At 51.8% G+C, this 18,833-nt stretch overlaps 1 protein-coding gene across 1 annotated transcript in view; it reads right to left on the minus strand.

Annotated features, from left to right (window-relative positions):
- Positions 1-379: 379 nt before the first annotated feature.
- ROCK1 (Rho associated coiled-coil containing protein kinase 1) overlaps positions 380-18,833 on the minus strand; it is a 2,273,505-nt gene continuing 2,255,051 nt past the window's right edge. Inside the window, exon 33 of the mRNA XM_086965620.1 lies at positions 380-1,856. Coding sequence (XP_086821746.1) covers positions 1,853-1,856 — 4 coding nt within the window. The 3' untranslated portion in view covers positions 380-1,852. The remainder of the gene's footprint in view (positions 1,857-18,833) is intronic.

An 18,833-nucleotide genomic window follows, 5' to 3' on the forward strand; every position in this document is an offset into this window, starting at 1 on the left:
TTACGAGACAATATTATCCACATTGATTGTTTTTTTTAATGTGTTTTTTAAAAATGTATCTTTTGAGACTTAAATCTTAAAAAATCTTAATAAATATAAAAGTGTAAACACAATCTGCATTGTCAAGTTATAATCTGTAAACTCTGGGTATATTATACTTCATTTCGAACCCCTTTTGTGCTACGGGTTACTCTCTCTTGATTATAGTGCCTAGTTGGAATCATTCATTGACGTAGAAAGTAAGTTAAGACAGACCTGTTACTAAAAAATATATATGTACCTGGAAATATATGGATTTTAAAAGTTACACAATTTTAAGTAAAAAGGGAACATGTACAAATTAGTTTAATTTCTCATAAAACCAACAGAGACTAGTGAATGTTAATAACAGATATGTTTATTATGACATATCCACCAGTGCGGCATTCAATCTCACTTGAAACATGCAAATCGTCAAGTAGACGAATCAGTTTTCCAGTGCTTTTTATTTACTTAATACATAAACAGCAAAGCCATTATAAATTAATGAGGAGGTATTTGGTTAAAAAAATAAAATACAAAATAAACCACTTTGCCCATATCTTGAACATACCCTTGCTAAAGGGCAAGAGCTTAACAGCAATAATAATTCCTATATCATCTGGAGCCTGGAAAATGTCTCAGATCTATAGTTTGTTTTCTTTAATGCTCTCTACAGTCTGCAATGTTGCAGATATTCTCTTACGAATGAAACATCATTCATTAACACAGGTAGTTTTTTTCAAAGACTGCATTAAGACCATGAAACAGTTCGCATCTAATATAATTTAAATTAACCAATTAAAACTTAATTTAAAAAAAGAAACGTAGGAGCAAGGTAAATATCTGTCTCTGATATTCCTACGTTTTATCACTTGGCAGTAAAACTATTATCTCGCATGAAGGCACTATATGGGCAATTCAAATCCCAATAAAAGTGTTCTTAAAATAATTTACAAATTCAAACAGTGCATACATGTCATATATGTTTGTTAACTTAATGTTCTTTATCAATAAAAACTATAAGGCAATATACAATATACAATTAAGGAAATGATGTACCCAAGACACACTCACAAACTTGGTTGATGTGTATTGTTAGTTCCTAATGCCACTATTATTAACATCATTTAGCATCGCTTGGCAAAAAATGCATAGATTTAAAAAAATGTTGTCTCCCCTTCCCATAGCCAAAGTTTTGGGACTACACAGTATTTTGAAAAGCATAATGAAGGACATTCCAATCATTTCTTGAACGGGCTATTAAGCACTATACACTGAAGGCACAACAATTGAAGTGATGTCTCTGGCGCCTGAACTGAGCGTCAATTTTGCAGCCTTCAAGAGCGACAATTTTAAGTTCAATGAAGATTTCAGTCCCTCTCATTCGGAGATTCCATTCTTCTTCACTCCACAGGTCTGAAGATACTGATTCACTTGCACATCCTCCACAGGGTAGTACTACCGTTTGTTTCTGTCTTTTCAGTGGAGAAAGTCATCTGTATTCCAGCATGATTGGCCAACTTCCTCACAGATTAAAAAAATAAAAATACAAGGAAGTACCCTTTTCATAAAAGTGACTAAGCTTCACTTGCTTTTACTTGCATTACACAGTAATTTTTAGTCTAATCTACCTGTAGGGGAATCTCGCAATAAAACACCCTCATGGCATGCCTTTTGTCTGGCAAAGCACAGAGGATAAAGTAACAGTTATAAAACTGAGGCTTGTGTTTTCTTATCAAAGTAACCACAGGCTGTCTGCTTCACCCACTGTAGGTAATAAAGCCCAGATCCTCTGAGCACCACACCTCCAGAATCAACAAGGATGCATAGGTTAGCTGTAAAAAAGAATAAAAACTGGAATCAGACAAGTAAAAACACTGACCAAGTGAAAAGAGCTAAAACAATTCTTCATAACTAAATGTTGGGACATGTACATATGTGAATGTCCCAGTGCCTTACCAGTAATCTTCCTCTTTCAGAGTCCAGGTTTTTCTAGGCACACTTCTTGCACAGTGAGTAATCACACATTTTACGGCTACTTTTAACCTACACCAGCTATCATTAAAAAGGATCATTCAATTGGACACCTTCCATGTATTCCCACATTAGCCCTTTTAACTTTCTGAAATACCTAGCTTTAAATCGAAAGAAAAAAACATGGAAAAATTCACTAAACAAAATGAAAAGAAAGGGTTTGAGGGGTTCAGGACTGTGGTGATGAAGACCTAGACTTGAAGAACAAGTTACTTACCTTCGGTAACTATATATCTGTAAGAAACAGTAGTTAGTATTAGATTCGTTACCGTAGAATATCCCCAGGCGTCAGTCTGAATCCGGAAACTTTTGCGTAGCAGTACCCTTGCGCGTCGGTAGGCATCGTCTGCGGCTCTGCGTCTGTCGCCTGCGTCGTGATCGCCGGGATGACGTCGGAGTACTTGGACACCACCCTCGCGCGCTGACGTAAGTTCTTATACACAGCTTTTCCGCGCCAAAAACGCAGAGCCGTGTAAAAAACCAACACTGGTGCCATTGAAACTAGGGCCCTGAAAGGGGAGGACCTTAACCCTAGATATCGGTTCGCAGAATAGGGAGGATGGGTGAGGCGGTAAAGAATCTAATACTAACTACTGTTTCTTACAGATATATCGTTAAGGTAAGTAACTTGTTCATCTGAAAGAAACAGGTTAGTATTAGATTCCTTACCTTAGAATAGATACCCCAGCAATACCAACCCCGGTGGTGGGTCTGCAAACCAATAATCACAAAAGAAAGTCCTGGAGGACGGAACGGCCAAAGAAGCCATCCCTCCGGACTTGGCTGTCCAGGCAGTAGTGTCTTGCGAACATGTGCAGCGAGGCCCACGTAGCTGCCTGACAGATGTCCTGCAAGGGACTCCCCAGCCCAGGGCAGTGGTAGCAGCCGTGGCCTGTGTGGAATGGGCCCTCAGCCCAACAGGAGGCTCCTTCTTCACCAAGGAGTAACAAGCCTTAATACACAAGACGACCCACCGAGAGATTGTCCGCTTGTGCACCGCCCGTCCCTTCTTATCGCCCACGTAACCAACAAAGAGTTGGTCATCCACCGGGAACTGGAGTGTGCGATCTAGATAGAATGAAAGCACACGTTTTGGGTCCAGACGGTGGAGCCGCTCTTCCTCTTTTGAGGGATGCGGTGGCGGAAAGAAGGTGGGCAAGGTGATAGACTGCCGATGAGGAAGGCCGTGACAACCTGGGGCAGGAAAGAGGGTCTAGTCCGCAACACAACCTTGTCCGGATGAACAGAAAGGAAAGTAGGTTTGGATGAAAGGGCCTGGAGCTCACTCACTCTCCTGGCAGAGGTGATGGTAACCAGGAAAGCAGTCTTCAGAGTAAGAAGGCAGAGAGGACAGTTGTGAAGATGCTCAAAGGGAGCGCACATCAGATAGGTAAGAACAAGGTTCAAGTCCCACTGAGGCATCACAAATGGAACAGGGGGAAACATTTGTGTGATGCCTTTCAGATACCGAGTGACAATGGGGGACTTGAACAAGGATGGTTGATCAGGCAGCCTTAGAAAGGCTGAAAGGGCAGAAAGGTACCCCTTGATAGTGCTGGGAGCAGAGCCCTGCTGAGCAAGAGAAAGAAGGAAGAGAAGAACCTCAGAAAGAGGGGCAGAGAGAGGATCCACAGCCTTTGCTGTGCACCATGCCACAAATCGGTTCCACCTGCAGGTGTATACCAACTTTGTGGAGGGATGCCTGGCTGCCAGAATTACATTACAGACTTCAGGAGGCAAGTCAAATGGCCTTAACTGCCGCCGCTCAATCTCCAAGCATGGAGGTGGAGACTAGACAGGTTCGGGTGGACGACCGTCCCCTGCTGCTGCGACAGAAGGTCCTCCTGAAGAGGAGGACGAACAGGGGATCGACTGACATACTGAGTAGCTCGGGATATCAGTACCTTCGTGCCCAGTCCGGAGCCACAAGGATAACTTAGGCCCGGTCGAGTTTGATCTTCTGCAGCACTCTGGGCAGAAGTGGTATAGGCCACAAGTTGGACAGACCGCAACTCCACTCGCGACGAAAAGCGTCTCCGAGCGAGTGCCGCCTTGGAAATTCCAACGCGCAGAACTGATGACATTGCGCGTTCTCTTCGGTGGCGAATAGATCTAACCAAGGTTCTCCCCACTGCATAAAGAGACCATGCACCACGTCCGAGTTCAGACGCCATTCGTGATCCATCATGCACCGTCGGCTGAGTTTGTCTGCCCTGGCGTTCAGAGAACCTGCCAGGCGGTGAACCACCAGGGTCACGCCCTGATGTTCCAGCCAGTGCCAGAGGCGCAAAGCCTCCTGGCAGAGGGTCCACGACCCCATCCCGCCCTGTTTGTTACAGTACCATATGGCGGTGGTGTTGTCCATGAACACCTGCACTACAGTCCCCCGGACAGAGGGGAGGAATGCCTTCAGTGCTAGACGAATTGCCCGCAGCTCCAAAACGTTGATATGGAGCTGGGACTCCGCCGGAGACCAGAGGCCTCTGATCTCTGCCTCTCCCATGTGGCCACCCCAGCCCTGGAGGAACGCGTCCATCACAACTACGTGCTCCGGCTGGGGAAGGGAGAGGGATCTGCCGCTGACCCAATCGCGGTCCATGAGCCACCAATGCAGCTGTCTCGCAGTGCCCTCTGAGATCAGGACATGGTCGGACAGGTTGCCCTGATGCTGGGCCCACTGAAACTTCAGGTCCCATTGCAGAGCCCGCATCCGCCATCGGGCGTGATGCATAAGACGGATGCAGGAGGCCATCAGCCCCAGAAGCCGCAGCGTCAACCTGACTGAGACTCTGGATAAAGGCTGAAGGATCAGAATCAGAGCCTGAATATCCCGAACCCACTGTTCGGGAGGATAAACCCGAAACTGCGCTGAGTCGAGAACCGCTCCGATGAGGAGGAGATTCTGGGAGGGGCACAGGTGTGACTTCGGCACATTGATGGAGAACCCCAGCTGGTGCAGGAGGTCTGCCGTCGTCTGGAGGTGGCTGACGACTGCCTTGGGCGAGCCCGCCTTCAACAACCAGTAGTCCAGGTAGGGGAAGACTGAAATCCCTAACCTGCGAAGAGGAGCTGCGACCACCGCCATAACCTTCATGAACACCCGTGGGGTGCTGGTAAGGCCGAAGGGGAGCACGGTAAACTGAAAGTGCTCGTGGCCTACCGTGAACCGCAGGTAGCGCCGATGGGCCAGCAGGACGGAAATGTGGAAATAAGCGTCCTGCAAGTCCAACGCTACCATCCAGTGTCCTAGGTCCAGGACAGCTAAGACCTGACCTAGTGTCAGCATTTTGAACTTCTCCTTCCGGAGGAAGCCGTTGACGTTCCGTAGAACCAAGGTAGGGCGTAGGCCCCCTTTGCCCTTCCTGGGTACCAGAAAGTAGTGGGAGTAGCAACCACACCTTACTTCTGGCCCAGGAATGCGCTCAATGGCCCGCTTCAGCAAGAGGGCCGTAACTTCCTCTTGCAGAAATCGCAAGTGATCCCCCGACATGCGGTGGATTGCGGTGGCATGGCTGGAGGGGTCGCCTCGAAGGGGAGGGAGTAGCCCCTTCGGACGATTTTCAGCACCCACCTGTCTGAAGTCCAGTGGAAGTGGTGATGGCGAACCCTGCCCCCCACTGGCGTCACATGGGCCTGAAAGCACGGACTAGGAGGCTTTAGAGGCAGGTGCTGCGGGGGAAGGTGTGGACTGACCTCGCCGTTGTCCCCGACCGCCACTACGGCGGTTTCCACAGCCGCCACCGCATTGGAAATTAGTCTGCGGTGCGTGGCTGGCAGCACGTGTGGGGGCGCCCCTTCCTTGGCCACGAAAAGAGCGAAAGGCACCCGTTTGCTGGCGCGGGGCCGAGAGGCCCAAGGACTTGGCCGTAGCCCAGGAGTCCTTAACGCGCTCAAGCGCATGGTCTGCCTTGTCGCCAATAAGGCGACGGCCATCAAACGGCATGTCAATGAGTGTATTCTGGACATCGGCTGAAAAGTTGGCAGACCTCAACCAGGCGTGGCGACGAATCGCCACCGTCTTTGCCATCGCTCTGCCCAGTGAGTCGGTGGTATCCAGCCCACACCGATGGAAAAACGTGCTGCATCTCGACCCTCCGCAAGGGCTTGGGTGAGTTTAGCCCCGACCTCCGTCGGGCATTCTGGCAGCACGCCCGCGACCATGTCCCACAGAGAGTGGGTGTAGCGGCCCAAGAGGCATGCAGTGTTGGAAGACCGCAGTCCCAAACTCAGGGAGAATACCTTCTTGCCGTATTGCTCGTACCTCTTGGATTTCCGATCGGGCGGAGCCGTCGGGAATGCGGTCTGGGAGTTGGAGGCCTGGATGACCAGGCTCTCGGGGGTGGGATGGGTGGACAGGAAACAAGGGTCGCCTGGGGCCGGGTGGTGGTGTCTGGCCACGTTCCTATCTACAGGCGGACCTGTAGCGGGCCTGGACCAAGTGCCCAAAAGAACGTCAGTCAAGGCCTCATTAAACGGCAGTAGAGGCTCAGCCGAGCTTGACTGTGGTTTAAGAACCTCAGTGAGGTTAGTCCTCACGGCCGCGACGGGAAGCTAAAGGCCCAAGGCCCTGGCTGCCTGCGTCAACGCCACACTGTAGGGTGCCCCCTCCTCTGTAGCCACGGTAGGAGGTGAGACAAAACCAGTGTTCAGCGAAGTGTCCAGACCACTGGCATCCCCAAGTTCACCTGTCCAGTCCTGCTGGGACTGACAATCACGTGTCAGAGGGTCCTCAGACCCCTCCCAATACACCTCATCACCCATCTCCTGATAATCATGGTTGTCAAAGGATGGGGCCGGTTCGTTGAAGTAAAAATCTCCAATCAGCGTCGGAACCGGATCCAGATCGAGGGAGGCATCGGGGACGGCGTCGCCTGAAGGCGGCGCCGGAGGTGACACCCTAGGGGTCGCCTGAAGGCGGCGCCGGAGGTGACACCCTAGGGATCGGCGGCGGTGAGGTCGTCAGGTCAACCGGCGACGACCCGGATCCGGAAGCGGATCCAGCGGGGCCCTGCAGCGCCAGGCCTGAAGGCGTCGGCGGCGTCCGGCCCGAAGCACCCGCCAGCGTCGGGGCCGAAGCACCCGACCCTCTGGGGCCCAGGGACCGGAGGGTATGAAGCAGGCCGTGACGCCCGCGACTCTGACGGAGCCGCATGGGCGGTGTCACCCAAACCCCCGGCCGCGTCGCGCGAGCATCGGGGGTAGTCGGAAGAGCAACTGGTCCCTCGACCTCCGTCCGGACTGGGACCTCTCGCGGTGCGGGGCCGACTGCCGGAGCTCGAGCCACTTGCGGGACCGCTCCCGCCTAGCTTTGACGTCAGGGCTCGGCAGTCGGAGCAGGCCTTGTCGTGGTCGAAGCCGAGACAGTGAAGGCACCGGCAGTGAGGGTCGGTAACCAACATCAGTCAGTCGCAGTAATCACAGGATTTAAATCTAGGCATCCCTACCGGAACCATTCAGAGTCGAGAAGATTTCGAAAAATTATCAAAAAAGATCGAAAAAGTTAGTCAAAAATTGACTATGGTTACACCTTTTTCCGGATCTGCGCTGCTGGCGCGGAAAAAAGAACTTACGTCAGCGCGCGTGAGGGCGGCATCTAAGTACTCGGAGCCGCAGACGACGCCTACCGACGTGCAAGGGTACTGCTACGCACAAATTTCCGGATCCAGACTGACGCCAGGGGATATTCTAAGGTAAGGAATCTAATACGAATCTGTTTCTTTCAGATGTAAAGAGTAGTTCTCGGTTAGTAGCTAGGACATTACCTCATAGTAAGGCTTCTTTGTCTCAGTTCCTAATCAGGTGATGCAATACCGAAGCAGAAAGTATAGATTGATTCAATGGGTCTTTTTCCCTTATATTTAAGGAATAAAAAACATTCATACCAGAATACTACAGCATCTGATGAAAATATGTAAATATTTTTAAGAAACATTATTTAGAGCTGAAAAAAACACAGGTTAACCAAAATCGGCAGACAATCCACTACACCACAGTAAAAACAATGAACAAGTAACTTACCTTCGGTAACGATGCAGCTGTAAGAGAAATGTTAGTTATAGATGTAGGAGAGTAGGGTCTGCAATCCTATGGTCACCCCAGATTTTTGCTTTTTGCTTCACTGGTTTACGACTTTCCCTGGCTGTGGGCCTGCTTATCAGACCCACAGCCTAGCTGTTCTCTCTCTAAATTGACATCCATGTACTTTAGGTGCATTTACCAATTGGTATTGGGTCACTCTTGTAATAAGTCCTTGTACGGTGTACCATAGGTACCCAGGGCATAAGTGCACCCAAGGCCTACCAGGGGCTGCAGCATGTATTGTGCCACCCCTGGCTGGCCATCTAAACAGACAACTGGCTGGTAACACAGCTGGGGCAAGGTGGTGTAATCACCCTTTGCTTTAGATATAGTATACCTATATCTCACCCTAAAATGGACACATATCCTTCTATAAGTCACTCCTATGGCAGGCCTTAACAATCCTGGAGGCAGAGTGCTTGGAATTATGTGAGATGATGCTCTAGTATGAGCTGAGACTGTCTGCAGCTTTCGGAACCAAGTCCTTTATCTGTTTCCATGATAACGCTATACCATATACTCTTAAGTGCATTATAATCCTCACGGTTATTGCTAACTTTGGCAAAGCATTATCAAAACATGTCGAGTAAGGTGTCATACGAATTGGAATACTACCCCCTTGCCAGTTCTGGCGACGGGGGTAGCATTCCACCCTTTTAGAGGGACACGACATGTATGTAACTGAGAACCCCGGTTAAAGTTAACTCGAGCCTCAGCATCACAAAATGGATGCTGCCACCACAGACACGAGTCTGACCTCCTGCTGCTGGGAGTCCTTCCAGCGAGGGAGGCCTGGACAAAGTTTTTCCTGCCTTGGGAGGTGCTAGCACTGTGAGAAGTTGGCCTGATATATGATGCTCACTAGTTCTAGTGATCACCTTGTATCAGTCCAAACAACCCTTATGGTGATTGGTTGTAAGTCAACCTTATAGACCAGCTATCTTAATGGTAGCATGGACAAAGCATTCTTAGGCTAAACTCTTTTGGCATGTGAAGCCAGCTGTTTTACCACATATAACCCCTTGAATACCAAGTGAAAGGACACCACACAGGTTGTTATGAAAATAAACAGTATATTTATTAATAACAAACACCTCTGAACTCTTTATGAGATCAGAGGGCTAAGCACATGACAAGACTCTTAGGAAAAATATGTTTAAGTTGCGCGAATTACAATGGCGCCCTAGGGGCACGTCAAACCATATACTAAGCAAGTGGTATATGGAAGTCGATAGAAGGAATGGAGCTGTCCAGAGGCTGTAGGATCGCTGGGACTACACAATCCTAACTTTAGGTAAGTAATAGGAGGCCCACGGAACGCGTGTGCAGAGTGTGAACTCACACGCGAGATGCGTAACAAAGTCAATGGACACTACAAATTACGAAAAGGTAAGTAAAAGACAGTTCCGACTGGTTAAGACTAAAACGACAGGATACCTGGACACTAGGAGAGTTAATCTACCCTTGAGCACCGAAATGCTCTTGTTACCTCACCCACGGGCTGCGGGTGCATAGGTGCGAAGTCGTGTCGGGTTTCTGCGTTGAAATCTATGGAGCCTTGAAGAAAGATGCTGCAGGCGACCAGGAGTAAGATGTCCGGAGCGATCCAAGGGTGGATCGAGGAAGATGGAGACCTGAAAGCAGAGGGGACAGTGTTCAAAGTCACGAGCCAGTGACTGGAGTGGAACCAGGAAGGAACCAGAGGCTGTTGTCGCAATCAGGTAAAGAGTGGACGCTTGACTCTGCACCCACGTGGACCAGGTGGTGTCTTCGACAACCAGGATGGAGGCACGAGCTGTCCCACGCAGGCTCTCGCTGTCGGCGGTGTTGGATCCGAATTCGGCGTCAACCGGCCTTGGCAAAGGCAACCCACGCCGTGAGTGGAATCGGCGTCTGGTGCGGACCAGGAGGGTCCGGGGTGCTTCTCCTTTGCAGGGAAGCAAGGGCCAGTCTGGATCAACCATACCAGCGGTGTGGATTTCAAGGATCGTCGTCTAGGAGGCCACTAGCCAGCCGGCAAGTGACCAGACAACGCGTCGAGCAGCAATCAAGCAAAAGGGCCCCACCCAGATCTCGTGGATGCTGGAGGGCTGATCTTCTGTGCAGGAGCTGCTCGGGGCTGGGGCTTCTCAATGCCCATAGCACTTCGTCGAGGATACCTCAGAGGTCGTGCTGGAAGCGAAGTGCAGTTTCTTCAAGATGGCCGGTCCCACGTGTCTCGTCGCACCTACGGATCTCAGCTGTGCTGTAGATGTGGGTAGAGGTCGGAGAGGTCTGGGAATCCGGGTCTCGTCGGGCTCTGAAGTCTGGATCCTCGAGGGAAGACGACAAAGTGAAGCCGCTGGACGCTTGACGGTGCCTGCTGGCGCAGGGTGGCCACTCCTTGCCCACAAGGGAGATTTCTTCAGTCTTCTGTGGAGCAGAACGTCGAAGTCCAGAGTTTCTTCTTGTAAAATCAATTTAGGATAATCTAACTTGGAAGGGGACCAGCTCCTACCTTTATTCTGCTAAAGGGGGATGTACTATCACTAGGTCCCTCCTAAGGGTGGGACCAGGAAGGGGGGTGGTTACACCCCCTATCCTTTGTCCGGTTTCGCGCCAGAGCTGGGGCTGGAGTGCCCCAGCAACAGGTTTGAACCGGGGTATGCACAGAGGCACCTTGTGTGCCTCAGGAATGTCTCATTCGTTTCAGGCCTGCCCTACCTAATACACAAAATCCTGTCTGGGGTGGTGCTAGCACCTCACAAGGCAGGAAACCCTTTGTCCAAGCCTCCCTCGCCTGAAGGACTCCCAGCAGCAGGAGGTCGACTTGTGTCTGGTGGCAGCATCCATTTTGTGATGCTGAGGCTCAAGTTTAACTTAAACCGGGGTTCACAGTCAGGTACATGTCGTGTCCCTCTAGAAGGGCGGAATGCTACTCCCGTCGCCAGAATTGGCGAGGGGGTAGTATTCCAATTCGTATGACACCTTACTCGACATGTTTTGATAATGCTATGCCAAAGTTAGCAATGACCGCGAGGATTATAATTCACTTAAGAGTATATGGTGTAGCGTTATCATGGAAACAGCTAAAGGACTTTGTTCTGAAAGCTGTAGACAGGCTCAGCTCATGCCAGAGCACTATCTCACATAATTCCAAGCACTCTGCCTCCAGGATTGTTAAGGCCTGCCATAGGAGTGACTTATAGGAGGATATGTGTCCATTTTAGGGTTAGATATAGGTATACTATATCTAAAGCAAAGGGTGATTACACCACCTTGCCCCAGCTGATTGATCAGCCAGTTGTGTCAGATTTGGGTGGCCAGCCAGGGGTGGCATAATACATGCTGCAGCCCCTGGTAGGCCTTGGCTTCACTTATGCCCTGGGTACCTATGGTACACTGTACAAGGACTTACAAGAGTGACCCAATACCAATTGGTATATGCACCTAAAGTACATGGATGTCAATTTAGAGAGAGAACAGCAAGGCTGTGGGTCTGATAAGTAGGCCCACAGCCAGGGAAAGTCGTAAACCAGTGAAGCAAAAAAGGCAAAAATCTGGGGTGACCATAGGATTGCAGATCCTACTCTCCTACAAGCACCACCCCAGACAGGATTTTGTGTATTGAGGTAGGACAGGCTGAAAGGAATGAGACATGCCTGGGGCACACAAGGTGTCCCTGTGCATACCCCAGTTCAAACCAGTTGCTGGGGCACTCCAGTCCCAGCTCTGGCACGAAACCGGACAAAGGATAGGGGGTGTAACCACCCCCCTTCCTGGTCCCACCCATAGGAGGGACCTAGTCACAGTACAGCCCCCTTTAGGAGAATAAAGGTAGGAGCTGGTCCCATTCCAGATTAGATTAATCCGGATTTGAAACTCTACAAAGAAGAAACTCTGTACTTCGACGTTCTGCCCACAGAAGACTGAAGAAAATCTCCCTTGTGGCCAAGGAGTGACCACCCTGCACAAGCAGGCACCATCAAGCGTCCTAGCGGTTCACTTTGTCGTCCTTCCCGGTGGAAGGAGACTTCAGAGCCCGACGAGACCCGGACTTTTAGACCTCTCCGACCTCTACCTACATCTGCAGCACAGGTGAGATCCGTGGGTGTGACGAGACAAGTGGGACCGGCCGTCTTGGAGAAACTGCACTTCGCTTCCAGCACGACTTCAGAGGCATCCTCGAGAAAGTGCTTTGGGGATTGAGAAGCCCCAGCCCCGAGCAGCTCCTGCACAGAAGATCAGCCCTCCAGCATCCACGAGATCTGCGTGGGGCTCTTTTGTTTGATTGCTGCTCGACATATTGTCTGGTCACTTGCCGGCTGGCTAGTGGCCTCCTAGACGACGATCCACGAAATCTACACCGCTGGTCTGGTTGCTCCAGACTGGCCCTTGCTTCCTTCCAAAAGAGAAGCACCCCAGACCCTCCTGGTCCGCACCAGACGCCATCTCCACTCACCGCGTGAGTTGCCTTTGCCAAGGCCTGTTGACTCGAATCCGGATCCGACACCGCCGACAGCGAGAGCCTGCATGGGACAGCTCGTGCCTCCATCCTGGTCGTCAAAGACACCTCCTGGTCCACGTGGCCGCAGAGTCAAGCGTCCACTCTTCACCTGATCGCGACGACAGCATCTGGTTCCTTCCTGGTTCCATTCCGGTCACAGGCTAGTGACTGTGAACATTGTCCCCTCTGCTTTCAGGTCTCCATCTTCCTCGATCCACCCTTGGATCGCTCCAGACATCTTCCTCCTGGTCGCCTGCAGCATCTTTCTTCAAGGCTCCATAGACTTCAACGCGGAAACCCGACACACTTTCACACCTGTTCACCCGCAGCACGTGGGTGAGGTAACAAGAGCATTTCGGTGCTCAAGGGTAGATTGACTCTCCTAGTGTCCAGGTATTCTGTCCTTTTAGTCTTAACCAGTCGGAACTGTCTTTTACTTACCTTTTCGTAATTTGTACTGTCCATTGACTTTGTTACGCATCTCGCGTGTGAGTTCACACTCTGCACACGCGTCCCGTGGGCATCCTGGCCCTTACCTAAGGTTAGGTTGGTGTAGTCCCAGCGATCCTACAGCCTCTGGACAGCACCATTCCTTCTATCGATTTCCTTAAACCATTTACTTAGTATATGGTTTGTCGTGCCCCTAGGGCACCATTCTAATTTGTGCAACTTATCGTATTTTTCTTAAGAGTCTTGTCATGTGCTTAGCCCTCTTAGATCTCATAAAGAGTTCAGAGGTGTTTTGTTAGTAATAAATATCTTTTTTATTTTCATAACAGTCTGTGTGGTGTCCTTTCATTTGGTATTCAAGGGGTTATATGTGGTAAAACAGCTGGCTTCACATGCCAAAAGAGTTTAGCCTAAGACTGATTTGGCTCACTGGCACAATAATTGTATGTCACCCGCATTCGGCGGGACATAGGCAGCATTAGCGGGTCCGACCGCCATCTTGGGTGGGTTCTGAGGCGAGAGGCACTTCGGGCGCCATCTTGCGTAGGGAAGGGGCTCAGGAGGCGGACTTCCGCACTTGGTGAGCTTACATAAGCCACCCTGCTGAGGTCAGTGCAGATTTCCTCGCTATCGCGCATACTGCTGCTGCGCTTTTTAACTTGTGTGGTCTGAGATTTTAACTCGGCGCTGCTGGCATTGCGCTCGCATTAATTTACCTAGCTTCTAAAATCTTTAGCCTACCTTAGACATCGTCGCTCCTTAGGCCGGGGAACAGTTAGGCTCACTGGCACAATAATTGTATGTCACCCGCATTCGGCGGGACATAGGCAGCATTAGTGGGTCCGACCTCCATCTTGGGTGGGTTCTGAGGCGAGAGGCACTTCGGGCGCCATGTTGCGTAGGGAAGGGGCTCAGGAGGCGGACTTCCGCACTTGGTGAGCTTACATACCCACCCTGCTGAGGTCACTGCAGATTTCCTCGCTATCGCGCATACTACTGCTGCGCTTTTTAACTTGTGTGGTCTGAGATTTTAACTCGGCGCTGCTGGCATTGCGCTCGCATTAATTTACCTAGCTTCTAAAATCTTTAGCCTACCTTAGACATCGTCGCTCCTTAGGCCGGGGAACAGTTAGGCTCACTGGCACAATAATTGTATGTCACCCGCATTCGGCGGGACATAGGCAGCATTAGCGGGTCCGACCGCCATCTTGGGTGGGTTCTGAGGCGAGAGGCACTTCGGGCGCCATCTTGCGTAGGGAAGGGGCTCAGGAGGCGGACTTCCGTTCGGCGTAATATCATAAAAGGATGGACATACAGGCGCGCAGCGTCCGCGCGCAGCGGGCGCGACGTAGGCGCGCCGGAGGTGCGCCAGAGGTAAGCCCGTTTGGGCCCGTTCGCGCAACGGGCGCGCTTAGGGCCGCCACCTCTGGCCCCTCGCATCTATCACGCATAGTCTACTCTCGGTCTGAATTATTGGATTGTAGGCCGAGTCAGGCGCCCGTTAGTCGGCAGGCTAGTATTCCCAAACCTAGCTATATCTCCTGTGGACTGCTCAATGTTCGGTCCCTTTGTAAGCACCACACTGAGATTGCCTTCCTCATTGAGTCCGCGGGGCTTGATGTTCTATTCCTAACGGAAACCTGGACCCGGGAGGATTGTGAGGTCGAACTGGGCTTGGCCTGCCCTCCAGGCTTCAAAATCAACCATACCCCTCGTGTGAAGAACCGGGGTGGTGGGATTGGTTTTATTTTTAGAGACACGCTAGCTCTCTCACAGCTCAAGATTAGAGAGGTATCGGGCTTTGAGCTGATGGGGTTTGCTTTCAAAGGTCATGAGAAGACACTCTGCTCGGGTGTCTTGTGCTATCGTCCGCCGGGCAATGCACCCTCCCTCCCCGACTTCATTGACCTGATCTACGACCTCTCGAACACCCACTCTAAGTTGGTGGTCCTAGGGGACTTTAATCTGTGGCCGGGTGGTCCACTGGACAGTGCCTTCTCCACTCTGTGCCAAGCCTGTAATGACATGCAGCTGCAACAGCTTGTCCGTTCTGCCACACATCGGAAGGGTCATGCCTTGGATCTTGTATTTGCAGACGCTCAACTAGTGACGGTGAATGACATCTTCTGTCAGTACTGGATGGATCACTCACTGGTTGCTTTTTCCCTCTACTTGGAGGATTACTCATCGGTGGAGGCCGGGTCCAGACAGGCCAAGTTGGGCAGGCCCTGGTCCAGACTGTTAAAATCCGCGCCCTTGCCAAGCCTACTACCGGACAACTTTAGCCTGAGAGATTCGGCTGAGGAGAGCTATACCGCCTTATGCCGATCCATTTCGAACTCTTTGGACAAGGTGGCACCACTCCGCAGGTCTAGGGGTAGGCTGAATCGGGCTGGCCCCTGGTACACGGATGACCTGCGGCAGACAGAACAAGGCTTACCGGCTCCAGGAGGGGTCGTAGAAACGCTTCCACCGCCATTTCCACACAGCGCCGCTGGGTCCCTGAAGTTGTGGTCGCCCCCGCCGCTGTGCAGCGCCATCGCACGGCCGCGGAGCGGAGCGGACCACAACTCCCAGCGAGACCTGCTGTTACATCCGCCCACTTCCTGCACAAGCGCCAGGAGGCGCTACTAAAGGCGACAGCTCCCGGAGAGGAGTGGGAGACAGAACAAGGCTTACCGGCTCCAGGAGGGGTCGTAGAAACGCTTCCACCGCCATTTCCACACAGCGCCGCTGGGTCCCTGACGTTGTGGTCGCCCCCGCCGCTGTGCAGCGCCATCGCACGGCCGCGGAGCGGAGCGGACCACAACTCCCAGCAAGACCTGCAGTTACATCCGCCCACTTCCTGCACAAGCGCCAGGAGGCGCTACTAAAGGCGACAGCTCCCGGAGAGGAGCGAGAGACAGAACAAGGCTTACCGGCTCCAGGAGGGGTCGTAGAAACGCTTCCACCGCCATTTCCACACAGCGCCGCTGGGTCCCTGACGTTGTGGTCGCCCCCGCCGCTGTGCAGCGCCATCGCACGGCCGCGGAGCGGAGCGGACCACAACTCCCAGCGAGACCTGCAGTTACATCCGCCCACTTCCTGCACAAGCGCCAGGAGGCGCTACTAAAGGCGACAGCTCCCGGAGAGGAGCGGGAGACAGAACAAGGCTTACCGGCTCCAGGAGGGGTCGTAGAAACGCTTCCACCGCCATTTCCACACAGCGCCGCTGGGTCCCTGACGTTGTGGTCGCCCCCGCCGCTGTGCAGCGCCATCGCACGGCCGCGGAGCGGACCACAACTCCCAGCGAGACCTGCAGTTACATCCGCCCACTTCCTGCACAAGCGCCAGGAGGCGCTACTAAAGGCGGCAGCTCCCGGAGAGGAGCGGGAGACAGAACAAGGCTTACCGGCTCCAGGAGGGGTCGTAGAAACGCTTCCACCGCCATTTCCACACAGCGCCGCTGGGTCCCTGACGTTGTGGTCGCCCCCGCCGCTGTGCAGCGCCATCGCACGGCCGCGGAGCGGAGCGGACCACAACTCCCAGCGAGACCTGCAGTTACATCCGCCCACTTCCTGCACAAGCGCCAGGAGGCGCTACTAAAGGCGACAGCTCCCGGAGAGGAGCGAGAGACAGAACAAGGCTTACCGGCTCCAGGAGGGGTCGTAGAAACGCTTCCACCGCCATTTCCACACAGCGCCGCTGGGTCCCTGACGTTGTGGTCGCCCCCGCCGCTGTGCAGCGCCATCGCACGGCCGCGGAGCGGAGCGGACCACAACTCCCAGCGAGACCTGCAGTTACATCCGCCCACTTCCTGCACAAGCGCCAGGAGGCGCTACTAAAGGCGACAGCTCCCGGAGAGGAGCGGGAGACAGAACAAGGCTTACCGGCTCCAGGAGGGGTCGTAGAAACGCTTCCACCGCCATTTCCACACAGCGCCGCTGGGTCCCTGACGTTGTGGTCGCCCCCGCCGCTGTGCAGCGCCATCGCACGGCCGCGGAGCGGACCACAACTCCCAGCGAGACCTGCAGTTACATCCGCCCACTTCCTGCACAAGCGCCAGGAGGCGCTACTAAAGGCGGCAGCTCCCGGAGAGGAGCGGGAGACAGAACAAGGCTTACCGGCTCCAGGAGGGGTCGTAGAAACGCTTCCACCGCCATTTCCACACAGCGCCGCTGGGTCCCTGACGTTGTGGTCGCCCCCGCCGCTGTGCAGCGCCATCGCACGGCCGCGGAGCGGAGCGGACCACAACTCCCAGCGAGACCTGCAGTTACATCCGCCCACTTCCTGCACAAGCGCCAGGAGGCGCTACTAAAGGCGACAGCTTCCTCCGCGTCGCGGATGCGCGCGGGCGGTGCCGGGCGGAGCCCGGGCAGAGGGCAGGCCGTCTGTGGCCGTCCGGGGACGGGACGGGACGGGACGGGCACCCCCCCCCCCCCTTCGATCTGCATCTCGGAAAATGGGTAAGCGCAAACTTCAAACATCTAACAATGGGGGCACAGTTAAGGCTAAAATTGCGCGAAAAGCACCAGCATCATCTAACATAATGACATTTCTGACATCAGCTGTAGGCAAATTGAATCAGGAAATTGCTGATAAAGAACGTGAACTAGGCTTGGACCCAATATTGGTGGATAGTCAAACTTTGCCTACACTGACTAGACAACCAATCCCTTTGGTAAACACAGAAGGGGGTTCCCCAAGGGTAACTTTAGGATGTAGGCAGGTAGTAGGGGGAAAAACCAATGCAAATAGAAAAGAAGAACACCCTGCCTTGGGATATAGAGGCCCTAACCAAAGGGTCCAACAAATATGTATAACGGGGTGATTAGCCTAGGGGTTGACACAACACATAACAATCAATAGATCATAAATAAAACAGACATAGATAAGCACACAACATAAGGGTGGTTTAACGTGTTGTATAGATCGGGGTGTTTAGTCCCTGGACTAAACACCCCGATCTATACAACACGTTAAACCACCCTTGTGTTGTATTCGCCAGGATTAGATGAATGAATGTAGCATGAATGGTGAATGAGATCAAATAGGAAAGAGTGGGTAGAGATTGAAGTAAGAGAGTTAGAGTGTGTGTAGTGTGGCCGTTACTGGGCAGGGTAGAATCTTCCTTACTATGTTGTGTGCTTATCTATGTCTGTTTTATTTATGATCTATTTATACATGTGATACCTAAAAACCCTATATTTATATCATTGTTATCCTTAAAAATAAAAAAAATATATATTTTCAAATATGAATTGTATTGTTCATTCTTGATTTGACCATGTGATTGTTATGTGTTGTGTCAACCCCTAGGCTAATCACCCCGTTATACATATTTGTTGGACCCTTTGGTTAGGGCCTCTATATCCCAAGGCAGGGTGTTCTTCTTTTCTATTTGCAACCAATCCCTTTGGACCCGGTAATATTGATTGAAAAAGCACCTATCACTAGGCAACTAGACACAGACAACGCATCGGAACAAGAGGGACAAGAGGGTCAAGTGAATTATAGTCAAGTTCTTCAGCACCCTACATATGATTGTACCCAGGAGCCTGAGCCTGAACCCCAGACCACCAAGCGCCCTAATAAACAAAAGACTCATGGTGCACCGTGTCATAAGCAACAAAGTACCTCATTAAGTGCCCTGGAAATCTCTATCAAGGACATGGTGGAGAAGGTCCTTGTTGATAAGCTTGAAGGGGTACTCATACAAATCTCCACTGACATTATAGACACTCTTAAGGAATGTTTTTCTGATATTCTGAAGAAATGTGATAGG

This window comes from Lissotriton vulgaris, chromosome 4_1 (assembly GCF_964263255.1).
Source record: "Lissotriton vulgaris chromosome 4_1, aLisVul1.2, whole genome shotgun sequence".
Classification (NCBI taxonomy): domain Eukaryota; kingdom Metazoa; phylum Chordata; class Amphibia; order Caudata; family Salamandridae; genus Lissotriton; species Lissotriton vulgaris.